This window comes from Pelophylax lessonae (assembly GCF_965119305.1).
Source record: "Pelophylax lessonae genome assembly, chromosome: 10".
Classification (NCBI taxonomy): domain Eukaryota; kingdom Metazoa; phylum Chordata; class Amphibia; order Anura; family Ranidae; genus Pelophylax; species Pelophylax lessonae.
The window spans coordinates 126,154,783-126,181,380 of NC_138777.1; the positions used below are offsets into that span (position 1 = coordinate 126,154,783).

Genomic DNA, 26,598 nt, shown 5'->3' on the forward strand with positions numbered 1-26,598 from the left:
TCGCAAAAAGCGTATTTTGATTGGTTTGCGCAAAAGTTATCGCGTTTACTATCTAAGGGAAAGATTTCTGTCATTTTTGGTGTTTTTTTTTTTTTTTTTTTTAACGAGTAATGGTGGCGATCTGCGTTTTTTTTTTTTTTTTTTTGCGGGACTGCGACATTGCGGTGGACAGATCGGACCCTTGACTGACATTTTTGACACTTTTGGGGTTACCAGTTACATTACTGCAGTAATCAGTGCTATACATATGCACTGTTACTGTAAAAATTACACTGGCAGGGAAGGGGTTAACTGTATTGGAGAGGGAGGGGTTAAGTGTGTCCTAGGGGCGTGCTTCTAACTGTGATTGGCTGTGGCTACTACTTTAAAAACCGAGATCAACGGTCCTACATAGTAGAACCGTCTGATCTCCATTTTTACACAGGGGAGAATGACAGGCGGCTTGTTTACATTAGCTGCCTGCCTTTCTCCCTCTCTACCGACGATTGCAGTGTGACCGGCGGACATCGGGTCCGCAGTTACACACACGGACTCCTTAGTGAACGAGCCGGGGCGGGCGCCTGCTATTGGCTCACAAACCGGTGACAGGCTAGTGACGTATATATACGTCACTTTGCCTGGCCGGGGCTGACCGCCGCAGTATATGTACTTGCGGCGGTCGGCAAGCGGTTAAAATGGGGGCAAAAACACAAGTGTTGCGTTTATAATTTTGTTCAGTGTAAATACCTAGAGCAGAGAGGGGGGTGTTTATACCAGCTGAGGATGGCCCATGTGCGTAACCAAATGTTTTTTGTTCTGCCTAGGAGATATAACCCGGTACTTATGGTTGTGACAGGTACTTGCTTTCACTTTCGCTAGGATCGCCTAGGCAGGAAAGATTCACAGCAGGCTTCCCTTAGTAAACATGCCGGCGCCGGGGACCCAGAAGAACCCGGGTGAGGACAACACTGGATCCCTGGACATGTTTTTTTTATTAAAAATCAGTAACTACAGTATTTCTAGCTGCTTATCTTTTTAATCTTTTTTATTTTTTTTTTGGAGATTGGGACGGGACTGAAGATCCTCGAACGCTGGCCAGCCATACATGTTTAATTTTCTTGTACAATTTTCTGTTAGATTTACCACAAACCACATGAGGTCAAAGCTAAACAACACTTTCACTTGTATCCAATTAGGCAGGCCTTTGTACTACATAGTTGAAGGTAAATTTCTAGAAAAGTGTACAGAAAATTGTATAATGTATGGCCAGCCTAACACATTTAGGAAGCAGCAATACTACTGTACTGTTTTTTTTTTATTTGCAGACACCTAGCTGTTGCATTGGGCTCCACACACCTGTATGTGCAACAGATATATGTATAGCAGTTATTTCCATCTTTATTCCAAGTTGATGAGTGTTATACAGCTGTGACTGATGTAGAAAAAAAGAGGCAGATTTCTTACACAGTGTGCTATACAGGTAGAAAAATGGCTGGCTCACTTGTTTACCTATATGCACATGACACATCTTCAGTATTGCTTTCTTCCCTAAATAAATTGTTGAGCCAAAATGCATGTTTATTTATGGAACTGCTGCACAACAGACTTGCAAACATGATCAGGCTGCATTCTTGTATGTCTGACATCCATGGGGGGACCTATTTAGCCTTAATGAGGCTGCACAGACAAGTTGTTGCTAGCTTATTAGAGAACATAGTTAAGGGACTAAAATGCAAGTATTTAAGAATATACACAAGAAAGTTCTTGAACGCCAGCAATTCGTTAGTAACACTACAGGAGACCTAAAATAGCAAACAATTTTAGGAACTGTTGATAGACAATTTGTTAGCAGATATACAACTCCTCTGGAAATAGGGGGGGGGGGGGGGGGAGAATGATAGCACGGAACTTCCTGAAGCTTGCTGTGCTCTGTGAAAGTGTCTCTTATTATGAGTATCAGATTGTCAAAGTGCAATTGTTCTTTAACAAAATTGCCTTTAAAACCAACACTTTTTTTTTTTTTTTCAGACAACAGCAGTAAATTAAAAGAAAATGTTGAAGAGCTTACCTCATTAGTCAATCCCAATGTGAAGACAAGGTGATGATTTTTTCTTCATTACTATTTTATAACTTTAATGTTTATATTCTTTATGAAATAATTTAAAGTTAAAATAAAAGCTAGATTCATTCAAAATATCTAACCTAACTGGTTTTTGTAAACATCTGCTCCATTTTTTGGCTTGTTTATGTAAATTAGTCCCAGTATGTTGTAAAGATTGAAGATCGGCCCATATATATGTTGGTGTAAGCCCTACCTGTGGTTAGCAACATAAGGAATGATAATTGTTTGCAGATTTTGTGGCTCCACAATATCCTAAGTGTCTGAGCGTGGAAGGTCAACTTGACCAAGTAATAAGGTTTGTACCTCACTAGGATTTTTTTTTCATTTATTGCATATGGACTTATTCCCAGTATTGCATTTTAGGCAGGCATTGTTGAGCCTTCTTCACAGCAGCTTCTACGTAGAATAGGGAAACCACTAAAAATGTCAAACTGATAACCCTTTCCACAACATCCTCTCCAATAAAAGTGTTTTGCACTGTCACTGGTTAATGAAAAGCAACGATAAGCTTCCTATATTCCTATATTCCTTTAATGACATTCTGCTAGGAAATTAACCTCCTCCCTGTAGGCTGATTCATCAAGCCTATAAGCCTGAACTGAAGCTGTATTTAGCTACACAATCAAACCTGGCTGAACTTGGTGGCCTTGAACATATATACTGACTACGCCACTGCAGTGGCATACATGCATATCAAGGAAGCAAAAGGATTCAGGCTATAGTGTGTGATAGAGAGAACACATTTTTCAGTGAATATCATTTTTTGTACCAATTCTCTTATTTCAGTCCACAGGTTGAAAAAAGACACAAGTCCATCTGGTTCAACCAAAAAAAAAAAACAGTATTGAAAACCCAACCATACAATCCCATATACACAATCCTATACCTGCAGTTGATCCAGAAGAAGGCGAAAAAACCCCAGCAAAGCATGATCCAATTTGCTACAGCAGGGAAAAAAAGAATTCCTTCCTGGTCCCCCGAGAGGCAATCGGATATTCCCTGGATCAACTTTACCTAAAAAAAAATGTAGTACCCATTTATATTATGTTCACCTAGGAAAGAATCCAGGCCTTTTTAAAGCAATCTAGTGAGCTAGCCAGAACCACCTCTGGAGGGAGACTATTCCACATTTTCACAGCTCTTACGGTGAAGAAACCTTTCCGTATTTGGAGACTAAATCTTTTTTCCTCTAGATGTAAAGAGTGCCCCCTTGTCCTCTGTGTTGACCTTAAAGTGAACAACTCAACACCAAGTTCACTATATGGACCCCTTATGTATTTCTATATGTTGATCATATCCCCCCTTAATCTCCTCTTCTCAAGAGAGAATAAATTTGCTTCCTCTAATCTTTTCTCATAGTCTTCCATGCTCTTATCAGTTTGGTTGCCCTTCTCTGCACTTTCTCCAGTTCCCCGATATCCTTTTTAAGAACTAGTGCCCAAAACTGAACTGCATATTCCAGATGAGGTCTTCCTAATGATCTGTACAGGGGCAAAATGATATCTCTCTCTCTGGAGTCCATGCCTCTGTTAATACAAGAAAGGAAACAGCAGCTTGGCATTGCATGCTATTATTAAGCTTATGATCTACCAGAACACCCAGATCCTTCTCCGCTATGGATTCCCCTAGTTCTACTCCACCTAGTATGTATGATGCATGCATATTCTTAGCCCCCAAGTGCATACCTTTACATTTATCAACATTAAACCTCATTTGCCACATAGTTGCCCAATGAAACAGTGCATTGAGGTCAGCTTGTAAGTTGGAGACATCCTGTAAAGAAGTTATTCCACTGCAAAGCTTGGTGTCATCTGCAAAGACTGAAATGCTACTTTTAATCCCAGACCCTATATCATTTATAAAGATATTAAAAAGTAAGGGTCCCAACACTGAACCTTAGGGTTACACCACTGATAACTTTAGACCATTCAGAGTAAGAATCATTAACCACTACTCTCTGAATTCTATCTTTTAGCCAAATTTCTATCCAATACAAACCAATCTTTCCAAGCCAGTAGACTTTACCTTACACATTAGCCGTGTGTGGGGAACTGTGTCAGACGCTTTTGCAAAATCCAAGTATACTACGTCCACAGCCACCTCTCTGTCCAAGGTTTTACTTACTTCCTCATAAAAAGAAATCAGGTTTGTTTGACAACTTCTGTCTTTTATGAATCCATGCTGTCTGTTGCTTAAAATATTTTTTTCCAGCAAGAACTCATCTATGTGGTCTTTTATTAAACTCTCTAATATCCGGGGTCCCGTGGGAACCGCGGATTTAAAGGCCCAGCATCCCTTTTTTCATTTAAGGCAAAAATAGTCTCCCGTGATCATAAATCCCCCACAGGCCTGGTGGGGACTTGGGGTACACCTGAATATTCTCCCCTGGCACCCATATCTGCTGCTCTGGCAACTTTGGCGTCCCAGGCGAATCTGCGGATGTTGGCATGCTCCTCCATAAAAAACGGCCTGTGCCCTCCCAGTCCTCTGACTCTGAGTCCGAATTGGTTGCCATGGATGATGGTCCCCCTGAGGGGTCCCGGTCCTTCACGTTGAGGGAGAGGAGGAGGGGGAATTTTCCTCCTCGGTAGAGCGGGAACGCTCTACGATGGATGCTCTTGGGGCGTCATTGCCAGCTCATTCAAGGGAGCGGTCCGTTTTGCTCGGGTTCCGCAGACCCCAGACTGTCGGGTCAGGCATTTTTCCTGCCTGGTGGATATTCCCGAGATTGTGAATGGCCAGTGGCGGCGCATTTAGCGCATATTGGTGGTGCCTAAGAGTTTTTCCACCCGCTCTCCATTTTTCGGAGGTGGTGGACAAACGTTGGTTGGTGTCTCCAAGCAGGGGATCACACTGTGTCTCGGCTGAATAAGTCCACCTTACTTGCCGGAAGGGGATTCCCAGTATTTAGGGATCCGGCTGATAGGCGTATGGAAGCGCTTGCCCGCCACATCTATCTAGTGGCGGGTTCCCTGTTGCAACCTGTGTTTTGCCTCAGTGATGGCCTCTCAGGCTCATGACATGGTGCAAGGGGCTTCGCAGCAGGATCAGCTTGTCCACACTGCGAGCTTCCTGGGCGACGTGGCTTTGGAAGTGGCCCCGTTGGTCATCCGGTTGTCGGCGGTGGGGATTGCGATCCACCGCATTACCTGGTTAAAGTGCTGGTCGGTTGACCACGCGTCCTAAAAGACGGTGTCTGAGGTCCCCTATGAGGGGGGGTCGTCTTTTTGGGGTAACTCTAGATGAGTTGATTGCAGGGTTCACGGGAGGTAAGAGTACTCGTCTGCCCCAGGTCACCAAGGGAGAGCTCCCCCGTACGCGGAGGGGGCCCCCCTTCCAGAGTCAACATAATTTCCTTCGTGCCTTGGGACGCAGGAGAAGGGTAAACCCTTCCGCCTTCCCGGGGGCCATGAGGAGCCGTGGTCGGGTAAGCCAAACGCCGGTCAGTCTGGTTCGGTGGCCCAGAGTCCACCTCTTCCTAAAAGGGAAGCCCTCCCTGTTGTCAGGTGGGGGGACGTCTGCTTTCTTTTCAGGAACCCTGGTTGTCCGGCATTCAGGACAGGTGGGTTCACGAAACAATTCGTTCAGAGAGATCGAGTTTTCGCGGTTTTGACTCCAACCTGTTCACGGTGCCCAGGAAAGAGGGCACGGTGTGTCGGATTCTGGACTGGTAGTCCCTCAACCACTTTGTGCGGGACGTTCAGGAGGGGATCCATCCGGTTGGGGATGGCCTCATTGAGGCCTGATGAATTGCGGCATCCATCGCCTTGCAGGATGGGTATTTCCCTATTTTCGAGGGTCATCAGAGCTGCTTCCGCTTTGCGGTGGCTGGGGTGCATTACCAGTTCGTGGCGTTGCCTTTCGGTTTTGCTTCGGCTCCCAGGGTTTCCACCAAAGTGTTGGCTCCAGTCTAGCTTTGCTGCGTTTACGGGGCATTGTGGTCCTCGGTTGCCTGGACGACCTCTTGGAAGGTCGAACTCCTGTGTAAATTTGGCAAATGATCTGGCTGTGAAGGTTCAGACGCTTCAGGAGTTTGGGTGGGCCGTCCATTTCAGAAGTCTGCACTGACTCCCTCTACTCGTTTTCATTACCTAAATGGTCCTGGACTCTGCTCAATCTCGGGTCTTCCTGCCGGAGGACAAAAATCGTGACTTTGCGGGAGGAGATCGGAGCTCTCAGGAACGACAATGTCTCCTCTTTGCGGACCTGCATGCGAGTTCTTAGACGGCTGGTTTCGGCCTTCGAAGCAGTTCTGTTTGCTCAATTTCACACCAGGCCTCTGGAAGCGGAGATCCTGGACAGGTGGAACAGGACACCTCAGGCCTTGGAAAGGAGTATTTCCTTGAGTCATCCGGGTCGGATCTTCTGTGGTGGCGCTGGCCGCTGTCCTTTACACGGGCTTGGTCCTTCAGACCTCCATTATGAACGTTTGTCAAAACGGATGCCAGCCTGTCGGGCTGGGGAGGAGTTCTGGGCACATATTTTGCGCCCAGGGGACGTGGTCGGTGGGGGAGACTAAGCTACCGATTAGCATCTTGGAGCTCCGAGCGTTCCAGTTTTGTCTGTTCCAGTGGTCACCTCAGCTTCAGGGGTGTCCGGTGCGGGTACAGATGGACAATGCCACGGCTGTGGCTTATATCAATCACCAAGGGGGCACGTGGAGTGCCCGGGCGGCCATGGCAGTGGCCGAGATTCTGTCCTGGGCCGGATCGCAGGTACCTGCGTTCTCGGCCGTTCACATTTGGGGTGTGGAACTCTGGCAGGCGGACTATCTACGTCGCCAGACTTTGGACCGAGGGGAATGGTCCCTACATCCGGAGGTGGTTCACCTCCTGTGCGCCCGGTAAGGGACCCTGGGCGTGGATTTGTTTGCGTCCTGTCTCCACAAAGTGGTGGTAAGGTTCGTGGCCAGAGCTTGCGATCCTCTGGCGGATGCCACGGACGCGTTGGTGGCGCCTTCGCACCACTATCGGCTACTGTATGCCTTTCCTCCGATTCCACTGTTATCCAGGTTCCTCCGCAGACGATCTGTTTCAGGGACCAATCTTCCATTCTGCTTTACAGTTGCTGGCTTTGTTGGCATGGCTGTTTAAAAGCCAGGTCCTGAGGGATAGAGATCTTCCTCTGGCGGTCGTCCTTACCTTGTAAGAGGCTTGCGAAGCAAGTTTTTTTCGCAGCACCTGGAAACCGTATTTAGCTTGGTGCGAAGTGCATGTTTTTTACCCTCATTCCTTCTCGGTGACAAAGGTCTTGGCCTTCCTGCAGAAGGGTGTGGATCAGCATCTGGCGCTGACTAAGCTCAGGGTCCATTGTAGGCCTTGGCCGTCTTGTTTCAATGACCTTTGACGTCGCTTTCTTTGGTCTGCACCTTCATTCAAGTGGTGCGGCATTTGGCTCACCCCAAGGGGAGCTCTCTTGCTTCCATCGAATGATGTTGCTCTGTGTCCGAGGGACACAGGCACATCGAGATCGCGCCGCTGCGCGTGCCCGCGGCGGCGCGATCTCTCTCCTTCTGCAGGACGTTCCGGAACGTCCATTCAGAAGGACGAGACTCCCGCCCGGCCGTATATTTACAATGGCCCGGGTGGGAGGTAGTTAATAAGCTCTGCATGGTTTGAGATTACCAGGTCAAACAGAGCATCATTTCTAGTGGGGGCCTCAATAAACTACACCATAAAATTGTCTTGTAATAGGTTTATACATTGTTGCCCTTTAACTGTTCCAGCAGTGCCATTACTCCAGTCATTGTCTGGGTACTTAAAATCCCCCATTATTAACACTGTCCCAGCCCTTGCAGCCATTTATATCTGTGCCAGGAGCTGAGTCTCCACCTCCTCATTAATACTGGGAGGTCTATAACAAACTCCAATGATAATCTTTGTTTTACGCACACCCATGTACATTTCAACCCATACTGCTTCAGATTCAGCACACTCTCCATCAACTAGGTCATCTTTTACACTCATTTTGAGTTCACTTCTCACATAGAGACAAACATCACCACCCCTCCGTTTTTCCCTATCTTTCCGAAAGAGCGCATAGCCAGGAATATTAATAGCCCAGTTATGTGAAGAATAAAGCCAAGATTCAGCAATACCAATTAAGTGATAGTTCTCCTCGTGAACCAGAGCTTCCAACTCACCTATTTTACTTGGCAGACTTCTGGCATTGTTGAGCAAACACATTAAATCATTGTCCCATTTTGCACACTTATTTTGCATGTTTTTAGTTTCGGTACAAATGGAACCATTTCCAATGGTTGTTTGTAACATGGGTTCACAGCCAGGTCAATTGATCCTCTACCTCACAAAACGAAAGTCATGGTATTTGGCACCATGGACTCTTAAGGAAGATGTTAACCCAAAAAATATTCCTGATATGTGCCTTCTGTACTTGTATGAAAAAGTATCCTGTTCTTTTTGTATAGCTTCCTTTGTGCGAAATACCTGGTGTTCCTGCCACTCAGTCTACTTTCCTATTTAAAAACTGACCATGCCTCCCCCCACAGAGCAGTTTACTGGGAAGTTCAGTGTGGTGCTGTTTCTTCTCCCCCCAACCCTTGGAGGTCCTTATGGGGCTGAGAACAGAAGGTATGTATGTATGTATGTCACTTATAAAAAAGGAGGAAAAAAAGGTATTTCTCTTTCATTCATTGACGGACACAGCGCTCCATATTCAGAACCATAGGGTTACATCACCCCCTACTGGAGTAGTACACTAGACATAAAAAACAACTTGACCATGCCTATAGGCAGTCCTAGCTGGTATACATCCCCCTCTCTGCTAGAGGGCTTGAGTTTTTTTCTGCCTAGTCAAGAGTAAACACCCAGACTTCTATTTTTGGCTTCCTTTCAGATTTTTCTTCCTAGGTTTTTCCGGTGGAGATCTACTATTAACTGCTAGGCCATCGAGCGTGCGCAGACCAGAGCTCCGCTCTGGGTTGTCCGCGACATAGCCCCACTGGACAGGGGTTGGCTAGCGAGGTGAACGCCTCTCAAGGACGCATTCGACTAGGTCCTGGCCCAAGTCGCAGCATTCCTGTGGCCGAAGCCCCTATTTCGGTTGTGAGGGGCTCTGTCCGTAACAGTATTTGTGTGGTTCGGCGGGCATGTTTGGTTTGTCCGGCATGCACAACAGCGGCAGCCATGCTATTGGAGCTGCAGGGCGTTGGATTTGGCCTTATGGGCCCCTTCTCTTTTTCTGGGTCCTGTCTCCTGGGTTTTCTTTTCATTTGGATGCTGCACATGAATCCATGGCTATTTTTGGGGCTGGCAACCAACGCTCCTCCGGTGGTGGCAGTAGTGAGTCCTGGTGTGGGTCCCTCCCTTTCTCTGCTACAAGGTACAGGATGCATTGTCTCTGGGTACCCCTGTGGTAGTGCGGGGTGTGGTGGCTCTGGTTTGGTGAGTCCCCTGGCGGTGCCAAATGTGTTTGCTGGTGGGTTCTCCCTTTTTACTCTCAGGAGCATGTTTCCCCACCTGACCCCCACTTGAAGGCAGCAGGTTCCTCGGGGTCCCAGCCTTTCATTGATGCACTGACGGCCATCCTGGAATCCTTTGTTTCCCGGGTGGAGGTGGTGCTAGCAAAAAGTGCCCCCCTCCCCGCCCTCTCCTGCCTTATCTGTCTTGTCAGATCCTCAATCTTGCTCTGTTGCCGCGGAGGTGGCCCATCCTGTGGGGCTTGTCGCCACGCTCTATGATCTGTCAGATAGGGAGGATGATTACTCCACAACGGCAGTGATGCACAAGAAGGCACTGGTTGAAGCACTGGTTACATCTATGTGGGAGACAATGAAGATGGAGGATGCATCTGACGTGGCTACGGAGGTGGCCATTCCTTTTGATACTCACAAGTGTCATCTTGCACGGCAAAAGTTTTTCCTTATCTCTCCTATTTTGAGAAGTTTGTCTACAAGGATTGGGAATGCCCAAAACGTCCCTTTTGTGATTCCTAAACATTTTGTGGTGCAACACTCATTTGAGGAGTCCCTTTTGAAGAAGTAGTCTGTCTCATCGGAAGTGGACCCTCCCTGTTGTCAGGTTGAATAAAGCAATCACGATTTTGGTAGAGGAAGGTTCGGCTGACAGAAAAGCGTAGTCTGTGGACTGCAATTTGTCTGTGATGCTTCTCTGCATCCGACTCCCTGGATTTCGAAGCTCTCTGTTTTGGCAGTGGTGCTTAGGCGTGTGTTGGTCTGCAGACCAAACCTCCAAAAAAGCTTTAACTGATTTGCCCTTTCAAGGTGATCGCCTTTTTGGGGCTAACCTGGATGACATCATTAAGAGTCTCACAGGGGTTAAGAGTACTATTCTTTCGCAGTCGGGGAGGGGGAAGGAGCCTCGTCGTAGATGCGGCCCTTCTTTCTCGGCACACACATGCTTTTTTCGGCCATTTGGGGTACATTAATATAGGTTTAAAAACTTTCCATTCCTCATTGGGAAGTTCCACGCGGCCCTGGTCTGGCAAGTCAAGAGCCGGTTTCTCTAGACCCACGGACAATGCCCCTTAAAGCGGAGTTCTGGACTATTTTGCAACTTTAGTGATTCCTGGAGTGCTCGCTATGCTGATCAACAATTGGGCATTTTCAATTTTTTTTTTTTAGGGTCCCTTATCTTATTTTCAGGGTAATTTTGATTGTACTTCCTCCTTCTCCCCCCTTTTTTTTGCCACGGCCACCGACATCACTTCCGCCTTTGCATTGCATCCTGGGAGCTGTTTGCAATCACTCCCAGGAGGCTGGAATCAGGAAGAAGGACACAGCAGATTACACTGCGGCTTCAGATGCCCACATCCAAGATGGCCGCTCTCAGACAGCGTTTTTAAAAGTAAGATTTTGACTAAAATCCAATACTATACACCTTGTAAGTATGAGAATAGCGGTTCTGTAAAGGTATTTTTAGTTAAAAAAGGTATTTGAGGCCGGAACTCTGCCGGAAGCATGAAGGTGCGCCCTCACTTATGCCTGGGGTGGGGGGATATCTTTCCTTTTTTTTCCAGGCCTGTGGACCACCTTGGTGAATGACAAATGGGTCCACAATGTAATTCTGTCCGGTTACAAGATCGAGTTTCATTCTTGCCCTCCAGGTCCCTGAACCAGCTGCAAGCTCTCTTCGGGGCGGCGCAGGACCAGTTGCTTCAAGGAGTGATTGTCACGGGTTCTCGTATCGGAACAGTTACAAGATTTTTATTCAAACCTGTTTACAGTCCATAAAGAAGGAGGGCATGGTTGTCCCATTCTGGACCTCAAGGCCCTGAAATGTTTTGTGCGGGTATAGAAGTTCAGAATGAAGTCCATTTGACCAGTGGTGGCATCCCTACATCAGGGGGATTTCTTAGCATCTATCGACATCAAAGATGCTTACTTGCACAATATGTGCCCGACATCAGCGTTTTACATAGTTACATAGTTTGAGGTTGAAAAAAAGACATCAGTCCATCCAGTTCAACCTATGATGTGTGTGTGTGTGTTAGTACATTGTATACCCCTGTATGTTGTGGTCTTTAAGGTGCCCATCTAATAGTTTTTTGAAACTATCGATGCTCCCTGCTGATAAATTCCACATCCTTACTGCTCTGACAGTGAAGAACCCCTTACGTATTTTAAGGTTAAACCGTTTTTCCTTTAGTTTTAGTGAATGTCCACGTGTCTTATTGTATTCCCTTTCTCTAAAAAGTTTGTTCCTTATGCCAGGGTCCTCACCAGTACAGTATTTGTACATTGATATCATATCCCCCCTCAAGCGTCTCTTCTCCAGAGAGAATAAGTTCAATGCTTGTAGTCTTTCCTCATAGCCAATGCCCTCCATTCCCCTAATTATTTTTGTTGCCCTTCTCTGGACTCTCCAGTTCCAGCACACCCTTCCTGAGGACCGGTGCCCAGAACTGGACAGCATACTTCAGATGTGGCCGGACCAGAGTCTTGTAGAGTGGGAGAATAATCTCTTTATTTCTGGAGTGAATCCCCTTTTTTATACATGCCAGTATTCTGTCGGCTTTGCTTGCAGCGGCTTGGCATTGCATGCCACTGCCAAGCCTGTTGTCCACTAGGACCCCAGGTCCTTTTCCATCTTAGATTGACCCAGAGGTTTCCCCCCTAGTGAGTAGCTTGCTTTCGTGTTTCTGACGCCCAAGTGCATTACTTTACATTTTTCAACATTAAACCTCATCTGCCATGTAGTTGCCCACCCCATTATTTTGTTCAGGTCCGCTTGTAAGATTTCCACATCCTGCATAGAAGATATTGGCATGCTTTAGTATCATCCGCAAATACCGAGATTGTGCTAGATATCCCCTCCTCTAGATCATTTATGAATAAATTAAACAAGATTGGTCCCAGGACAGAACCTTGGGGGACCCCACTTTCCACACCCGCCCAATCCGAGTACTCCCCCTTAATTACCACCCCCTGGACTCTCCCCTGGAGCCAGTTCTCTATCCAGGTACTCACCCTATGGTCCATACCTACCTTCCTTAGCTTGTGCAGTAAGCGTTTGTGGGGAACGGTGTCAAAGGCCTTTGCAAAGTCCAGATACACCACATCCACAGGCTTACCTTTATCTAGGTGGCAGCTCACTTCATTGTAGAAGGATAATAGATTGGTTTGGCAAGAACGATTTTTCATGAATCCATGCTGATTACTACTAATAATACTGTTTTCATTACTAAAGTCTTGTATATGGTCCCTTAACATCCCCTCCAAAATCTTGCAGACTACTGATGTTAGGCTGACCGGCCTGTAGTTACCCGTGATATATCTCGGCCCTTTTTTAAATATTGGTACCACGTTGGCTTTTTTCCAATCAGCTGGCACCATACCCGTCTGTAGACTATACTTAAAGATCAGGAATAATGGTCTGGCAATCACCTGGCTGAGCTCTTTAGGAACCCTCGGGTGCAAGCCATCCGGTCCTGGTGATTTATTTATGTTAAGTTTCTCTAGTTTAGTTCTAAGTCTATCTTCTTTTAGCCATGGCGGTACTTCCTGAGGTGTATTATTTAGTTTAGCCTTACAAGCTGGGTTACTGTGGGAGAGAAACACTATCAGTTTGTGGCGTTACCTTTGGGCTCACCTCCGCTCTTCGGGTCACAAAGGTGTTGGCCTTTGGGTTCTGAGCTACCAGAAGTCTCCCCTGATCCCGTCCAAAAAATTGGATTACTTGGGTTTGACTCTGGATTCAGCTTCGGCCAGTGTTTCTTCCTGTGGACAAGCTCCATAAGTTGCATTCTGGGATTCATCTATTGCTGTCCAACAGGTGGTCTTTCCTCCACACTTGCACTTAACGCGTGCTGGGCCTGATGGTATCCACCTTCAAGGGGGTTCCATTTGCACAGTTCTATACGAGGTTCCTCCAGAGAGAAACATAGAATGTGTCGGCAGATAAGAACCATTTGGCCCATCTAGTCTGCCCAATATATCTGAATCCTATGAATAGTCCCTGGCCCTATCTTATATGAAGGATAGCCTTATGCCTATCCCATGCATGCTTAAACTCCTTCACTGTATTTGCAGCTACCACTTCTGCAGGAAGGTTATTCCATGCATCCACTACTCTCTCAGTAAAATAATACTTCCTCATATTACTTTTAAACCTTTGCCCCTCCGAGAGAGATCCTGGTAAAATGGGACAAGTGTCCAAAGTCTCTGGGCAGTCGGATTTGTCTGAGCTGGGAAACCAGGGGTTCCCTGGTTTGGTGGCCTCATTCCCCGACCCTTCAGCAGGGCAAGTCTTTTCTCCCCTTGTATTGGACAGTGGTCATGATGGATCCCAGCCTGTCCGGGTGGGGAGGAGTCCTGGGACTGAGCTCTGCATAGGGTTGTTGGACACTGGAAGAATCCAGATTACCTATCAATGTCTTGGAGCTTTGGACGACCAGACTTTGCTTGGTTCGCTCGACGGGTCATCTCCGGGGGCTCCTGGTACGGATCCAGTGAGACATTGCCACTGCGGTGGCTTATGTCAATCTCCAGGGCGGAACAAAGTGTGTTGGCATTCTCTGGTGGGCAGAACACTTTGTTCTGGCCCTCTACCCTGTGCACATTCCAGGTGTGGAAAATTGGCAGGCAGAAGTTGGACCAAGGGGAGTGGTCCCTGGCAATCTCAGGAGATCCTCTGGTGGACACCACAGACGCTCTGGTGACCCCGTGGGGCCAGTACTATCCGATTTATGCTTTCCCTCCTCTCAAGCTTCTTCTGCGGCATCTGCGCAGGATCGAGGCCGATGGGATTCCAGTCATTCTGGTGGCGCTGGACTGGCCTCGCCAGTCTTGGTATGCCCACTTAGTGCGATTGGTCGCCAACGTCCCTTGGAGGCTGCCTCTCAGGCAGGACCTGCTGTCCCAGGGCCGATCTTCCATCCTGCTTTACAGTCGCTGGCTTTGTCGGCCTGGCTGTTGAAAGCTAGGTGCTGAGGGAGAGGTTTGCCAGGGTTGGTGATTTACCATCATAAGTGGAAAGTGTACGTTTCGTAGTCTGAGTCCATCGGTGTTCATCCTCGTTCTTTTTCTGCGGCTCAGATTTTTACCTTCCTTTAACGAGGCGTTAAGCAGAAGTTGGCCTTGAGTACCATCAAGAGACAGGTGTCAGCCTTAGCGGGCTTTTTTCAGCGACCCTTGGCTGTGCATTCCTTGGTGCGTACTTTCATTCAAGGGGTTCGACACCTGACTCCGCCAATGTGGTCTCCTCTACTGCCATGGCATTTGAACTTTCTCAGTTCTTCAGGAGCCTCCCTTTAAAAATATATGTGAAATCCCCCTGTTTACACTGTCACAGAAGGTGGCTTTTTTGGTGGCTATCACCTCTGCTCGCAGGGTATCGGAACTAGCAATATTCTCTTGTCGTACCCCCTATTTGGTGGTCCATGTCTGTTGTTCCTACCTAAGGATGCCCCCTGACATCCCTTCGAATGAACACATTGTGTTGTCGTCCTTGTGTCCTAAGCCCGCTTATCCCAAGGAATTTGGGCTGCATGCCCTGGATGTGGTTCGCGCGATTCGGGTGTATCTGGCAGCCACAGAGTCCTTCCAGAGGTCAGACTTGCTTTTTTTGATCAGACGGGCCAAGGAAAAGGCTGTCTGGTTTCTTCTGCTACCATTTCCTGGTGGATCAGACAGATGGTGATTCAGGCTTATTCTATCAGGGGTCAGGTTCCTCCTTTCCCTGTGATGGCGCACTCTACTCAGGTGCTTAGTGCTTCTTGGGCCTTCCGTCAGGTGTCACATTCACAAAATTCTTCAAAGTGGATGTTTTGGCATCTGCGGATGCTTCTTTTGGCTGCAAGGTTTTGCAGGCTGCTGTTTAGAAGGTCTGTTTCCTCTTTGGGGGTGTGGTATTTAGGTTGAGCTCCAGTTGTTTTTTTTTTTTGTTTTTTTGACCTCCTGTTACCTTCTTGTGGTTAGCTTTGGTTTTTTGTCCCCCCCCCCCCCCCCCCATCCCTCATGTTTTTTGGCACTGCTTGGGGACATCACTGTGGTTCTGAATATTTAGCGTTGTTTTTTTGTACTCACCGTAAAATCCATTTCTCTGAGTTCATTAACGGACAGCGTTCTCCATATTCAGAACCATAGGGTTATATTTCCTCCGGTGTCCCCGGGCTCCCCTAGGCTGGGGGGAGGGTGGGGAGGTCTACTACTGCTACAGGAGGGGTCCTGCCTACATTTTCTGCCTGCCCCCTAGGTCCAAGGGAGCTCGCGTGTGGCCGCCGGCGGCTCTGATCATGTTTGTGGAGCCACCGCCGCCATTTTCCATTGGAGACATTTCTGCTCTTGTTCTTTGCTGGCCATGCTTGTGGCCATTTTATTGTGGACCAAATGGCTGTACAGGCTTTGTCAGCAGGCTGGGGGAGGTACTGAACTGCCATTTTACTGTAGCCTGTAAGGCAGACCTGTCCCTCCTTCTGAGGGTCAGAAGGTGTGGTCCCTAAAATTTGTTGAGTACACGTGGGTGACCTTTTGTAGCCTTTGGTGGTCCAGTGAGTCCCTTCTGGGGGCATTCTCTCTCTCTCTCTCTCTGCTGGGCAGCTTGGGGGTGGTCTCACCTGCCTTAAGACCTTGTAGGGTCCCTGGTTACAGCAGTGCCCTTAGGGTTGTGTGGTCCCTCTAGAGCACTCTCCCCTCTGCCGTTTGGACACAGGCAAACAATCATCATTACCCTCTTCCTCAGATTGTTCAAAGCCTGAATTAGGCTCTCATGCCAGGTACACATTGCTGCAGATCCAGATAACGTATTTTCAATTCCTTAGATGGGTCCTCCACCTATGTCACTGCACAAGAGAATGCGCTAGTTGTACGCACGAGCCAGCTCAGGATGCTGACGTTTTGCCTTATCCTGCATATTTGGACACAAATTAAGAGCCTGGGGTTGTCCAAAGCGCCCGTTTTATACTTCCTAAGTACAATTCTGCTGCATCTCCTGAGTACAGGGATACCCCATGTGTGAGACTTTTTTGGAGCCTAGCTGTGTACGGGACCCCAAAAACCAATCACCACCTTCAGGTTTTCTAAGGTCGTAAACTGCTTGTCCCTCAGCAATGCCTCTCATGGCATGCCTCTCAGCAAATAGCTTGGCATGTCTACTTTCCAAAATGGGGTAATTTGGGGGGGTTTTGTGTAGGGATAGACCTATTATCGGCAAGGCCGATATGTACTTTCCCTGATATCGGTATCGGCCCCGGAACTGGCCGATATTTTTGTGCTGCCATTCTGCCTTCTTTGGTCACCTCCCTGGCCTTGGACTAGTCTTGCGGGAGTGTATCACAGCCATACACCCACCCACAGCAGCCCGGTGCCAGCCAGCCACCCACATCCAAAGGCCCTGTACCAGCCAGCCACAGGCCCTGTACCAGCCAGCCACCCACAGGCCCTGTACCAGCCAGCCACCCACAGGCCCTGTACCAGCCAGCCACCCACAGGCCCTGTACCAGCCAGCCGCCCACAGGCCCTGTACCAGCCAGCTGCCCACAGGCCCTGTGCCAGCCACCCACCTACCACAGGGTGCCAGCCAGCCACTCACCACAGGATGCCAGCCAGCAAGCCATTAAGCATTAAACAAAAATTAACATGTTCAGTACCAGATTTGTGTCAAAAATTGTCTTTATTTTTCAAAACTTTAAATATACACAATATCGGCCAATACCGATTCATTATGACCAAAATATCGGTATCAGCCCTGAAAAAACCATATCAGTCTATCGCTAGTTTTGTGCTTTTTTGGTATATTATGGCCTCCGAAACTGTGATAAGTAGTGAAGAGAAAAATCAACAATTTACGCCCTTAGCCTGAAGGGAGTTATTGGTTTCCGGGGGCCTTTACGCGGCTAGACTCCCAAAAAGTCTCACACATTGGATATCCCCATACTCATGAGAAGCAGCAAAATGTATTTTGGGGTGTAATTCCACATATACCCATAGCATGTGTGAGCAATAGATCATTTCAAATATATATATATTTTTTTAAACACCTGTGACAAAAAAATTAAATATTCAATTGACTCAGGAAATTCCTAAAAGGGGTAGTTTGGGGGGGGGGGGGGGTTTACTGCCCTACCATTTTAGCACCTCAAGAAATGAGATGCTAAAATGGCAGTCAGAAAGTAAGAGCTGCGTAAATTCCTGTATATACACCATAGCTTGTACGGTAGACGCTATAACTTTTGCGCAAACCAATAAAAATACACTTGAGATTTTTTTTATTTTTTTTTTTTTATCAAAGACGTAGCTAAATACATTTTGGCCTAAATGTATGACCAAAATAGAGTTTATTGGATATTTTCTATAAGAAAAAGTTGAAATTTAGATTTTTTTTTTGCAAAATTTTAAGTCTTTTTTTAGTTTATAGCGCAAAAAAATAAAAACCACGAGGCGATCAAATACCACCAAAAGAAAGCTCCATTTATGGGGAAAAAAAAGGACATACATTTTGTTTGGGTACAGCATTGCATGACTGCGCAATTACAAGTTAAAATCACGCAGTGCCAAATTGAAAAACGTGGCCTGGTGATTAGGGGGCAAATCCTTCCGGTCCAGAAGTGGTTAAAGTGTATTTTTTCCAAAAGAATTGCATATGAAAAACTGCTGTGCAACTACTGTGTGACATAAAAAAATTGCAACAATCGCAGTTTTATTCCCAAGGGTCTCTGCTTAAAAAAAATAAAATAAAAAAAATATGTTCTGAGGGTTATAAGTAGTTTTCTAACAAAAAATACCTTTTTAAACTTGTAAGCAAAAAGTGCCAGAAAAAGCCTGATCTTTAAGTGGTTAACGTAAAATACCTTCTATGGCCTGCCCTTGGCTCCGGCTACTAATAATCAAATCCTATGAGGAGGAAGGCTGATGTGCACTGTGTGTGTCTATAGACTTACACAGGCCAGCTCAGGAGCAAGCCCGCCCATGGGCAGGTTCTTGCAGTGGCACTCTGAAGTTGAGTTTTTGGACCCTTGTACTTTTTAAAACAGTTCTGTTTGCCTAATTGTTTTGCCACCCTTCTCGTTTGTTGCTTGGGGATGTCCAAGGGTAAATAAATACTTTATGTTCTCTACTGTATGATTATAATAGTAGGAATTATGACCTGCCTGAAAATCATTGTAAATATCTTCATACCCTCCTTTCCATTCCTTGTTTGCTCTGCATTGTTTGCTACAAAACTGAGGACTCACAGATTGAGGCTGATTAGTAGGGAGGTGCCCAGGGGATGTGACTTCAAAAGCTTTGTCAGTGTCAAATTACCTGAAGGCACAAGCCTATAACCCAGGGACTATGAAATTTGCCTGTGTCCTGTACTGTACTCCAATAAATGGTATTTACAGGCAAGCCAAAATTCCACAAATTTGTCTTATTAAAATTGTGTTTTTGTTCCTAATGTTCTTTGAATGCTATTTTTTAGTTAGTTGCTTCCTAATATCATTAACACTTTGACATTTTTAATATTTATGTTTAGGTCTTTTGAGGATCACCTAGACATTTCTATTGATCCCCAATCCACATACAAGAGAGCTTTACTCCGAAAGCCAAACAAAGCGTTCCTTGTTTCTTTAGGTGACTTTGAACAAGGAGTTGAAGACAAGTATCATCTCATAAAAGGCAAGACGTTTTTTTTGTTTTTTTCTAAAAGTTATTTTTTATGTCAGCATTTTTAAATCCATTTTATAAGAACAAGGTATGTGCTAGACTGTGTTTTTGTATATTGTGAGAGCTTAGTATCAAATACCATAAAAAAAGATGCAGGGATATTAGCATCGACCTGTGTGCTTCTTAGCCAAATTCATAGATTATAGTCTTCAACTTGGGAAACATGACAGTTTGGCTTCAACACTCCACTGTCCCCATTGCATCCTTTGTGGAGCGTAAAGCAACCCACAGTTCTCTTGTGATTGGGTATTATGGTTCCAGGAAGAGGTGTAAAGGTGCAAGATCAAATAGCTGTTTGATGAAAGATCGTGAGAGGAGCAAGGGCAGATATCTTTTTACTCTAAACTGGAAGAGACGTTTTCCACCTAAAAGTAAAACAAAGGCATCGCCCCCAGTGGGGGAGCGCTGTGATTTTGCCTTTTCCCTATCGTCCATCGACAGACGCAACCTCATCTCCATGAGCTGAGTGGTTATGCTACTCTCATCAGAAGTAGTCTAGGCAGGAAAATTCAAATGTACACGCCCTAGGGGCTGGCCCTCCAGGCATAACCCCCACTGCCACAGCCCAGCACATCAGTTTGTTTCTGCCCAGAGAAGGAGTAGGACCTAGGTTTCCTGCTGGGACTCAGATCTCAGTTTTTTATTTCTTTTAAGAATATTTTACTTTTCTCTTTACTCACTTGCTAGCTAGTGTTCAGGGAAGAATTTCCTGGTGACCTGCAAGCAACGATGCCGGCCGGGGCTTTGCACTGGTCCTACGAGCCTGAGCAGGTTATAGCTCCGACCTAGGCCTAGCCACAACTGTCCCCCTTTTCTGGAGGGGGATGAGTCTGCAAGCGGATGCCTCGCCGGGACGCGACGACCTGGAATGCCCTTAGTCATAGTGTACCCCTTGGCTAACAGCACCCCCACTTCGGGTGGGAGGCAGTCTGCCCAGAGCAGAGCCCACCCGGTCCATGGTATGGTGAGTAAGCATACCCCCTTTGCCCCTGCTGGCCTTGGGGGGATGTGGGTCCTCTCCTGGGGATAATGGGATTTGTACCTCCCAAAAGATCCCTCTGGCCTGCCCGGTCTGTGTGTCCTTCCCTCCCCACTTCCTTGTCCCTGCGGTGGCTGTGTGTCTGGGGGGGGGGGTGTGTGACATGGTATCTTGGGCTTGCTGGTACCTGTTGTGGTTCCTGAGGCTTTCATGTGTCGGTCCCTAGCCCTAGCTGCATTGGTTCGTTGTGGGTGCCGCCATCTTAAGTGTGGGTAGTGCGATTTTTTTTATTTTTATTTTTTTTTTTTTTCCCCATAGACTTGTATGGGGCAGCCATTTTCCTTGTAGCTTCCTATTGTTTTGTATGGGCATTCATCTTTGTGTAGCCCTGGTACTATTCTCAGCAGTGTAACCTTATTCAGGCGACATCACTTCCTGTGCAGTCATTTCCTGCTGCTGAGCCGAGGTCTCTTCCTATCTTTCTCTCCATGCTGCTGAAGGATTCAGAAGGATGGTTTGTCTGAGGAGGTACAGTTTTTGGGGTCCCTGCAGGCATTTCCTTGCACTTTCTGCTGTCAGTTTGGTTTAAAGGGGTTCCCTGCAGAGACCGCAGCAATCGGTGGTGGATACTGCGATCGGCGCTCTTAAAGCGAAAGTACATCGTTTTTTGAAAATTGCAATATGGAGTCCCAAACTGTGCAGGCAACCTCAGACCCACTCTGTGTGTGACTCCCCGACAGTCCGGATCGCAGTCACTGGCCGTGATTTCAGCAGCCCTGGAAAGCCTGGTGACTAAAGTTGATTTAGTCATGAAAAAGGCTGATAGCCAAAAACGGCTGCTGCCTTCTCCTTCTATGGAGATGTCCTCCTGATTCAGAGGCTGATGGGGACGCCCCGGACACCCACCTACCTGAGGGGTTGCTGTCTTCGCAGTCAGATGGTGAAGAGGACCTTTCTTCTTCAGCTGCAGCGCGGGAATGCACCTTAGTGGAAGCCCTGATTATTTCAGTGTGGGATACTTGAAAATTGGCTGATGAGCCCACGCAGGCAGGAACACGGCTGGCTTTTGGCTCTCAGAAGTCTCCAAAGGCTGACAGGGTTTTCCCTTGTCCCGACACCTTTCATGATATTGTGAATGACCAATGGCATAGTGTTAAGCAGGTGTTAGTGGTGCCTAAAGGCTTTAAACGCCAGTACCCTTTTGCTGAAAAGGTCTCTAACCGTTGGACGATGCCACCTAAAGTTGACCATCCTGTTTCCAGATTAAACAAATCTACCCTTGTGCCTGTGGAGGATTCCCCAGTTTTTGCAAATCCAGTGGACAGGCGGGTGGAATCTTATTCCCGCAATCTTCATGTGCTGGCGGGTTCCATTTTGAAACTGGTTTTTGTGTCTGTGTTAGTGTCACAGACAGTGACAGAATGGATTAGGGGTTTGCGGGAGTTCTTGGACCCAGAGACTGTTCCTCCGGAACAGCTGGAACTGTTTGACCAGGTGATCTAGGGTCTAGTGTTCCTGTGTGATGCGTCTATGGATGTTGCTCCTCTGGTGGCCAGGGTCTCGGCCATGGGCATTGTTTTAAGACGCATGGTTTGGTTGAAGAGCGTGTTGGCTGATCAAGCTTCTAAGAAAGCCTTAGCTGCTCTCCCTTTTCTGAGAGACTGGTTGTTTGGCGACTTATTGAATGAGTTAATCAAGGGCCTCACTGGCAGGAAGAGTACTCTTCTTCCTCAATCCTCCAAGGGTAAGACTCCCCGTACTAAGTGGGGTCCCTCCTTTTATGCTCATAAATGTTTTTTTCGTGCCTCCGGGGCGCAAGAAAAAGGTAAGCCGTTCAGAACTTTTGGAGGAGCTAAGAAGCCCTGGGGCAAGCCCAAGGCCGGCCAGTCAGGTGCAGCAGAAAAGTCCTCTTCAGCATGAAGGGGCGCCCTCAACCGTGTCAGGGGTGGGGGGACGGCTGCACTTCTTTCAGGAACCCTGGACTTCATTCAGGACGATTGGGTTCACAAACTTATTTGCTCCGGGTACAAGATCGAATTCTTGTTCTGGCCAGGGGACAGGTTCTTTCAGTTGAATCATCACCTGTCTCCGGAGCATTTTAAGGATCTGCGGGAGGCTGTTCGAGATCTCCTGGCTCAAGGGGTGATTGTGCCGATTCCTCCGCAGAAACGCTCTCAATGTTTCTATTCAAACCTGTTCACTGTGCCCAGAAAGGAGGGCAATGTGCTTCCAATCCTAGAAATCAAGGCTCTGAACCGCTTTGTGCTCATGCAGAAGTTTTGAATGAAGTCCATTCGGTCGGTGGTGGCATCTTTGAATCAGGGGGATTTTCTGGCTTCCATCGATCTCAAAGATGTGTATTTCCACATCCACTTATTCGAGGTACATCAGCGATTTCTCAGCTTTGCGGTGGCAGAGGAGCACTTTCAATTTGTGGCGTTACCCTTTGGTCTCGCCTCGGCTCCCAGAGTGCTGGCCTTGTTACATCGGCGAGGTATCTCCATTGTGGGATATCTAGACGATCTCCTGTTGTGTGCAGTCTCCCATTCGGATCTGCTGGACAACTTTTCTATCACCATTTAGACCCTTCAAGAATTCGGTTGGACCATCAATGTTGCCCAAATCTGCCCTGACACCGTCCGTGCGGGTCAGCTGATCCTTGACTGAAACTTCTGAAGTTTGTCCAAGGGAAGGAAAACTTTTGCCAGAGCAAAGGGCGGTCCGGTTGCTGATGGAGGCTGATCAGTCCTCTTTGCAGCCTTGCACAAGGACCCTGGGTCTGATGGTCTCGACCTTCGAAGCGGTCCAGTTTGCTCAGGCTCATACGAAACAGTTGCAGAAAGAGATTCTGTCAAAATGGAACAGAGATCCTCGGCCATTGGATCAGAAGATTCAGTTGAGCCATCTCATGAAGTCGGCTGTCTTGATGGCTCCAGTCACCTGTCCTGTGCCAGGGCAAGTTCTTCCTGCCTGTGTTTTGGACGGTGGTCACTACAAACGTCAGACAGGGGTGGAGTGCTGGGGAAGCCCTGTGCCCGGGGGACTTGGGCAATGGAGGAGTCTTCCTTGTCAATGAATATTCTGGAGCTGAGGGTGATTCTTCCTGCTTCACTGGACGAGTCGGTTACGTGGCTCTCCGGTTCGGGTCCAGTCGGACAATCATCAAGGGGGGAACCAGGAGTGCCCTGGTGGCCAAAGAGGTGGCCGAGATTCTGGTGTGGGAGGAACACTATGTTCCAGCTCACTCGGCTGTCCACATCCCGGATGTGGAGAATTGGCGTCAGGTGTTGGATCAGGGGGAGTGGTCCCTGGATCCGGAGGTGTTTCATCTCCTGTGTGCCCGGTGGGGGACTCTGAAGGTGGATCTGTTTGCATCTTGCCTCAACAGGAAGGTTCAGAGGTTTGTGGACAGGTCTTGGGATACTCTGGCCGACGCCATAGATGCTCTGGTGGCTCCTTGGAGTCAGTATCTCCTGATATAGGCCTTCCCTCCGCTAGTTCTCCTGCCGAGGTTTCTTTGCAGGGTGGCGATGGAAGGCATTTTGGTCGTTCTGGTGGCAACAGACTAGCCTCGGCGGTCTTGGTACGCAGAGCTGGTAAAAATGGTCGTGGATCCTCCATGGTGTCTTCCTCTGCGGGAAGATCTATTATCTAAAGGACCGATCTTCCATCCTGCTTTACGGTCGCTGGCTTTAACGGCTTGGCTGTTGAAAGCAAGGTGTTGAGGGATGGAGGTCTCTCTGATTCGGTGATTCCTACCCTTTTGAAGGCCAGGAAGTCGACATCTAGGAAGATCTTTCATCATACGTGGAAATCTTACATTTCTTGGTGTGAATTGCTGCAGCTTCACACTCGCTTGTTTTCTAAAGCTAGGGTTTTGGCATTTTTTTGTAAAAAGGAGTTGAGCAGCGCTTGGCGTTGGGTACTATCAAGGGCCAGGTTTCGGCCTTGGCCATTTACTTCCAACGTCCGTTGGCTACTCATAGTTTGATTTGCACCTTCATTCAGGGGGTGTGTCATCTGGCCCCTCCGAGGAGATCCCTGTTACTGCTGTGGGATCTTAATCTGGTTTTGTCTGTTCCTCAAAAGCCTCCTTTTGAGAATATTAGGGATATTTCTCTCCTCTTTGTCGCAGTAAGTTGCTTTCCTAGTGGCTTTCACTTCTGCTTGTAGAGTCTAAGTTAATGGCGCTGTCCTGGTTTCGCCTTATTTGGTGGTCCACAGGGATAAAGTGGTCCTCTGACCTAATCCGCCTTTTCTCCCTTAGGTGGTGTCGGATTTTCATCTTAATGAATACATCATGTTGCCTTCCTTATGTCCTAAGCCTAAACATCCCAAGGAGATTGCCTTGCACTGTCTGGATGTGGTTCGGGCAATAAGGGTTTATCTGCTGGTTACTAAGTCCTTGAGGAAGTCGGATTCTCTTTGTCCTTCCGGACGGTGCTCGCAAATGTTTGGCTGCGTCCGCTGCAACCATTTAGAGACTGATCAGGCTGACAGTTGTTCAGGCTTATTCAATCAAGGGTCAGGTTCCTCCTTTCCCTGTAAAGGCGCATTCTACTAGAGCACTGAGTGCCTCTTGGGCTTTTCGCCATCAGGCCTCTGTTGTACAAGTTTGTAAGGCAGTGACTTGGTCGTCTGTGCACACCTTTACAAAATTTTACAAGGTGGATTTGTTGGCATCTTCGGAAACCTGTTTTGGCCACAAGGTTTTGCAGGCTGCGGTTTCATAAGCAAATGTTTTTTGTTATTCTTTTAGGGGTCTTTTACCTGGGTCAGTTCCTGTTGTTTGGTTGAGCTCTATGTTGCCCGGTTGGCTAGGTTTAGCCTCTTGGAGTTGAGGTTCCTGTCTGGTTGTGTTTTTCCCACCCCTCATGCCTATACTGCTTTGGGACGTCCCACTCAGCTCATGGAGATGAGGCTGCATCTGTCAATGGACGATAGAGAAAATAAGATTTTTGTAAGATCTTACCGTAAAATCTTTTTCTCTGATGACAGACGCAGCACCCGCCCCTCTGTTTGGGGTTCTTTTGTCTTCACTGCTTTAAAACTAAACTGATGTGCTGGGCTGTGACAGTGGAGGTTATGCCTGGAGGGACAGCTCCTAGGGCATGTACATTCAAATATTTCTTAGACTACTCCTGATGGGAGGAGCATAACCACTTAGCTCATGTAGATGAGGCTGCGTCTGTTGATGGACATCAGAGAAAAAAAATACGGTACTTACAAAAATGTATTTATTTTTGCCAGAATCCTGGTATCGTACTCCCAATTGCAGGTCTAATATTAGAAATGTTACCTTGATAGTGCTGACCAAGTTATGACTCCCAACAGCCAGAATGTGTTCTATTGGATTGAGATTTGGTGACTATGGAGGCCATTGGAGTACAGTGAACTCTTTGTCATTTAAAAGAAACCAGTTTGAGATGATTTCAGCTTTGTGCATTATCCTGCTGGAAGTAGCCGTCATATGATGGGTACACTCTAGTCATAAAGGGATGGATATGGTCATCAACAATATTTAAGGTAGGCCATGGCATCTAAACGATGCCCAATTGGTACTAAGGGGCCCAAAGTGTGCCAAGAAAACATTCCGTACACCATTACATCACCACCCCCAGCCTAAACCATTGATACAAGACCCTACCATCTGAATGTCGCAGCTGAATTTGAGGCTCTTCAAACCAGGCAACCTTTTTCCAATTTTCTATTGTCTAATTTTGGTGAGCATGTGCAAATAGTAGCCTCAGTTTCCTCTTCGCTGACAGGAGTGGCACTCGGTGTGAACTGCTGCTGCTGTAGCCTATCTGCTTCTAGGTTTGGTGTGTTGTGCGTTCCGGGATGGTATTCTGCATACCTTGTTGTAACGAGTGGTTATTTGAGTTAGTTTCTTTTCTATCATCTCAAACCTGCCCATTCTCCTCACATCAACAAGGCATTTTTCATCCACACATCTGCCACTCACTGGATATATTCTCTTTTTCGGACCATTCTCCATTCTTTTGAAATACTCAGACCAGCCCTTCTGGCACCAACAACCATGCCACATTAAAAGTCACATAAATCCCCTTTTTTTCCCCATTCTAATGCTTGGTTTGAACTTAGCAAGTCGTCACAATGTCTAGATGCCTAAATGCATTGAGTTGCTGCCATGTGATTGGCTGATTAGCAATTTGTGTTACCAAGCAATTGAACAGGTTAAATAGTTACATAGTGAGGTCGAAAAAAGACATCCGTCCATCCAGTTCAACCTATGATATGTGTGTGTGTGTTTGCTGTTAACTGTACATTGTATACCCCTGTATGTTGTGGTCTTTAAGGTGCCCATCTAATAGTTTTTTGAAACTATCGATGCTCCCTGCTGATACGACTGCTTGTGGAAGAGAATTCCACATC

At 47.1% G+C, this 26,598-nt stretch overlaps 1 protein-coding gene across 1 annotated transcript in view; it reads left to right on the forward strand.

The window, feature by feature from the left end:
• The window catches only part of CENPT (centromere protein T), a 365,158-nt gene that overhangs the window by 121,849 nt on the left and 216,711 nt on the right, over positions 1-26,598 (forward strand). Inside the window, exons 7-8 of the mRNA XM_082271075.1 lie at positions 2,008-2,077; positions 19,033-19,175. Coding sequence (XP_082127201.1) covers positions 2,008-2,077; positions 19,033-19,175 — 213 coding nt within the window. The remainder of the gene's footprint in view (positions 1-2,007; positions 2,078-19,032; positions 19,176-26,598) is intronic.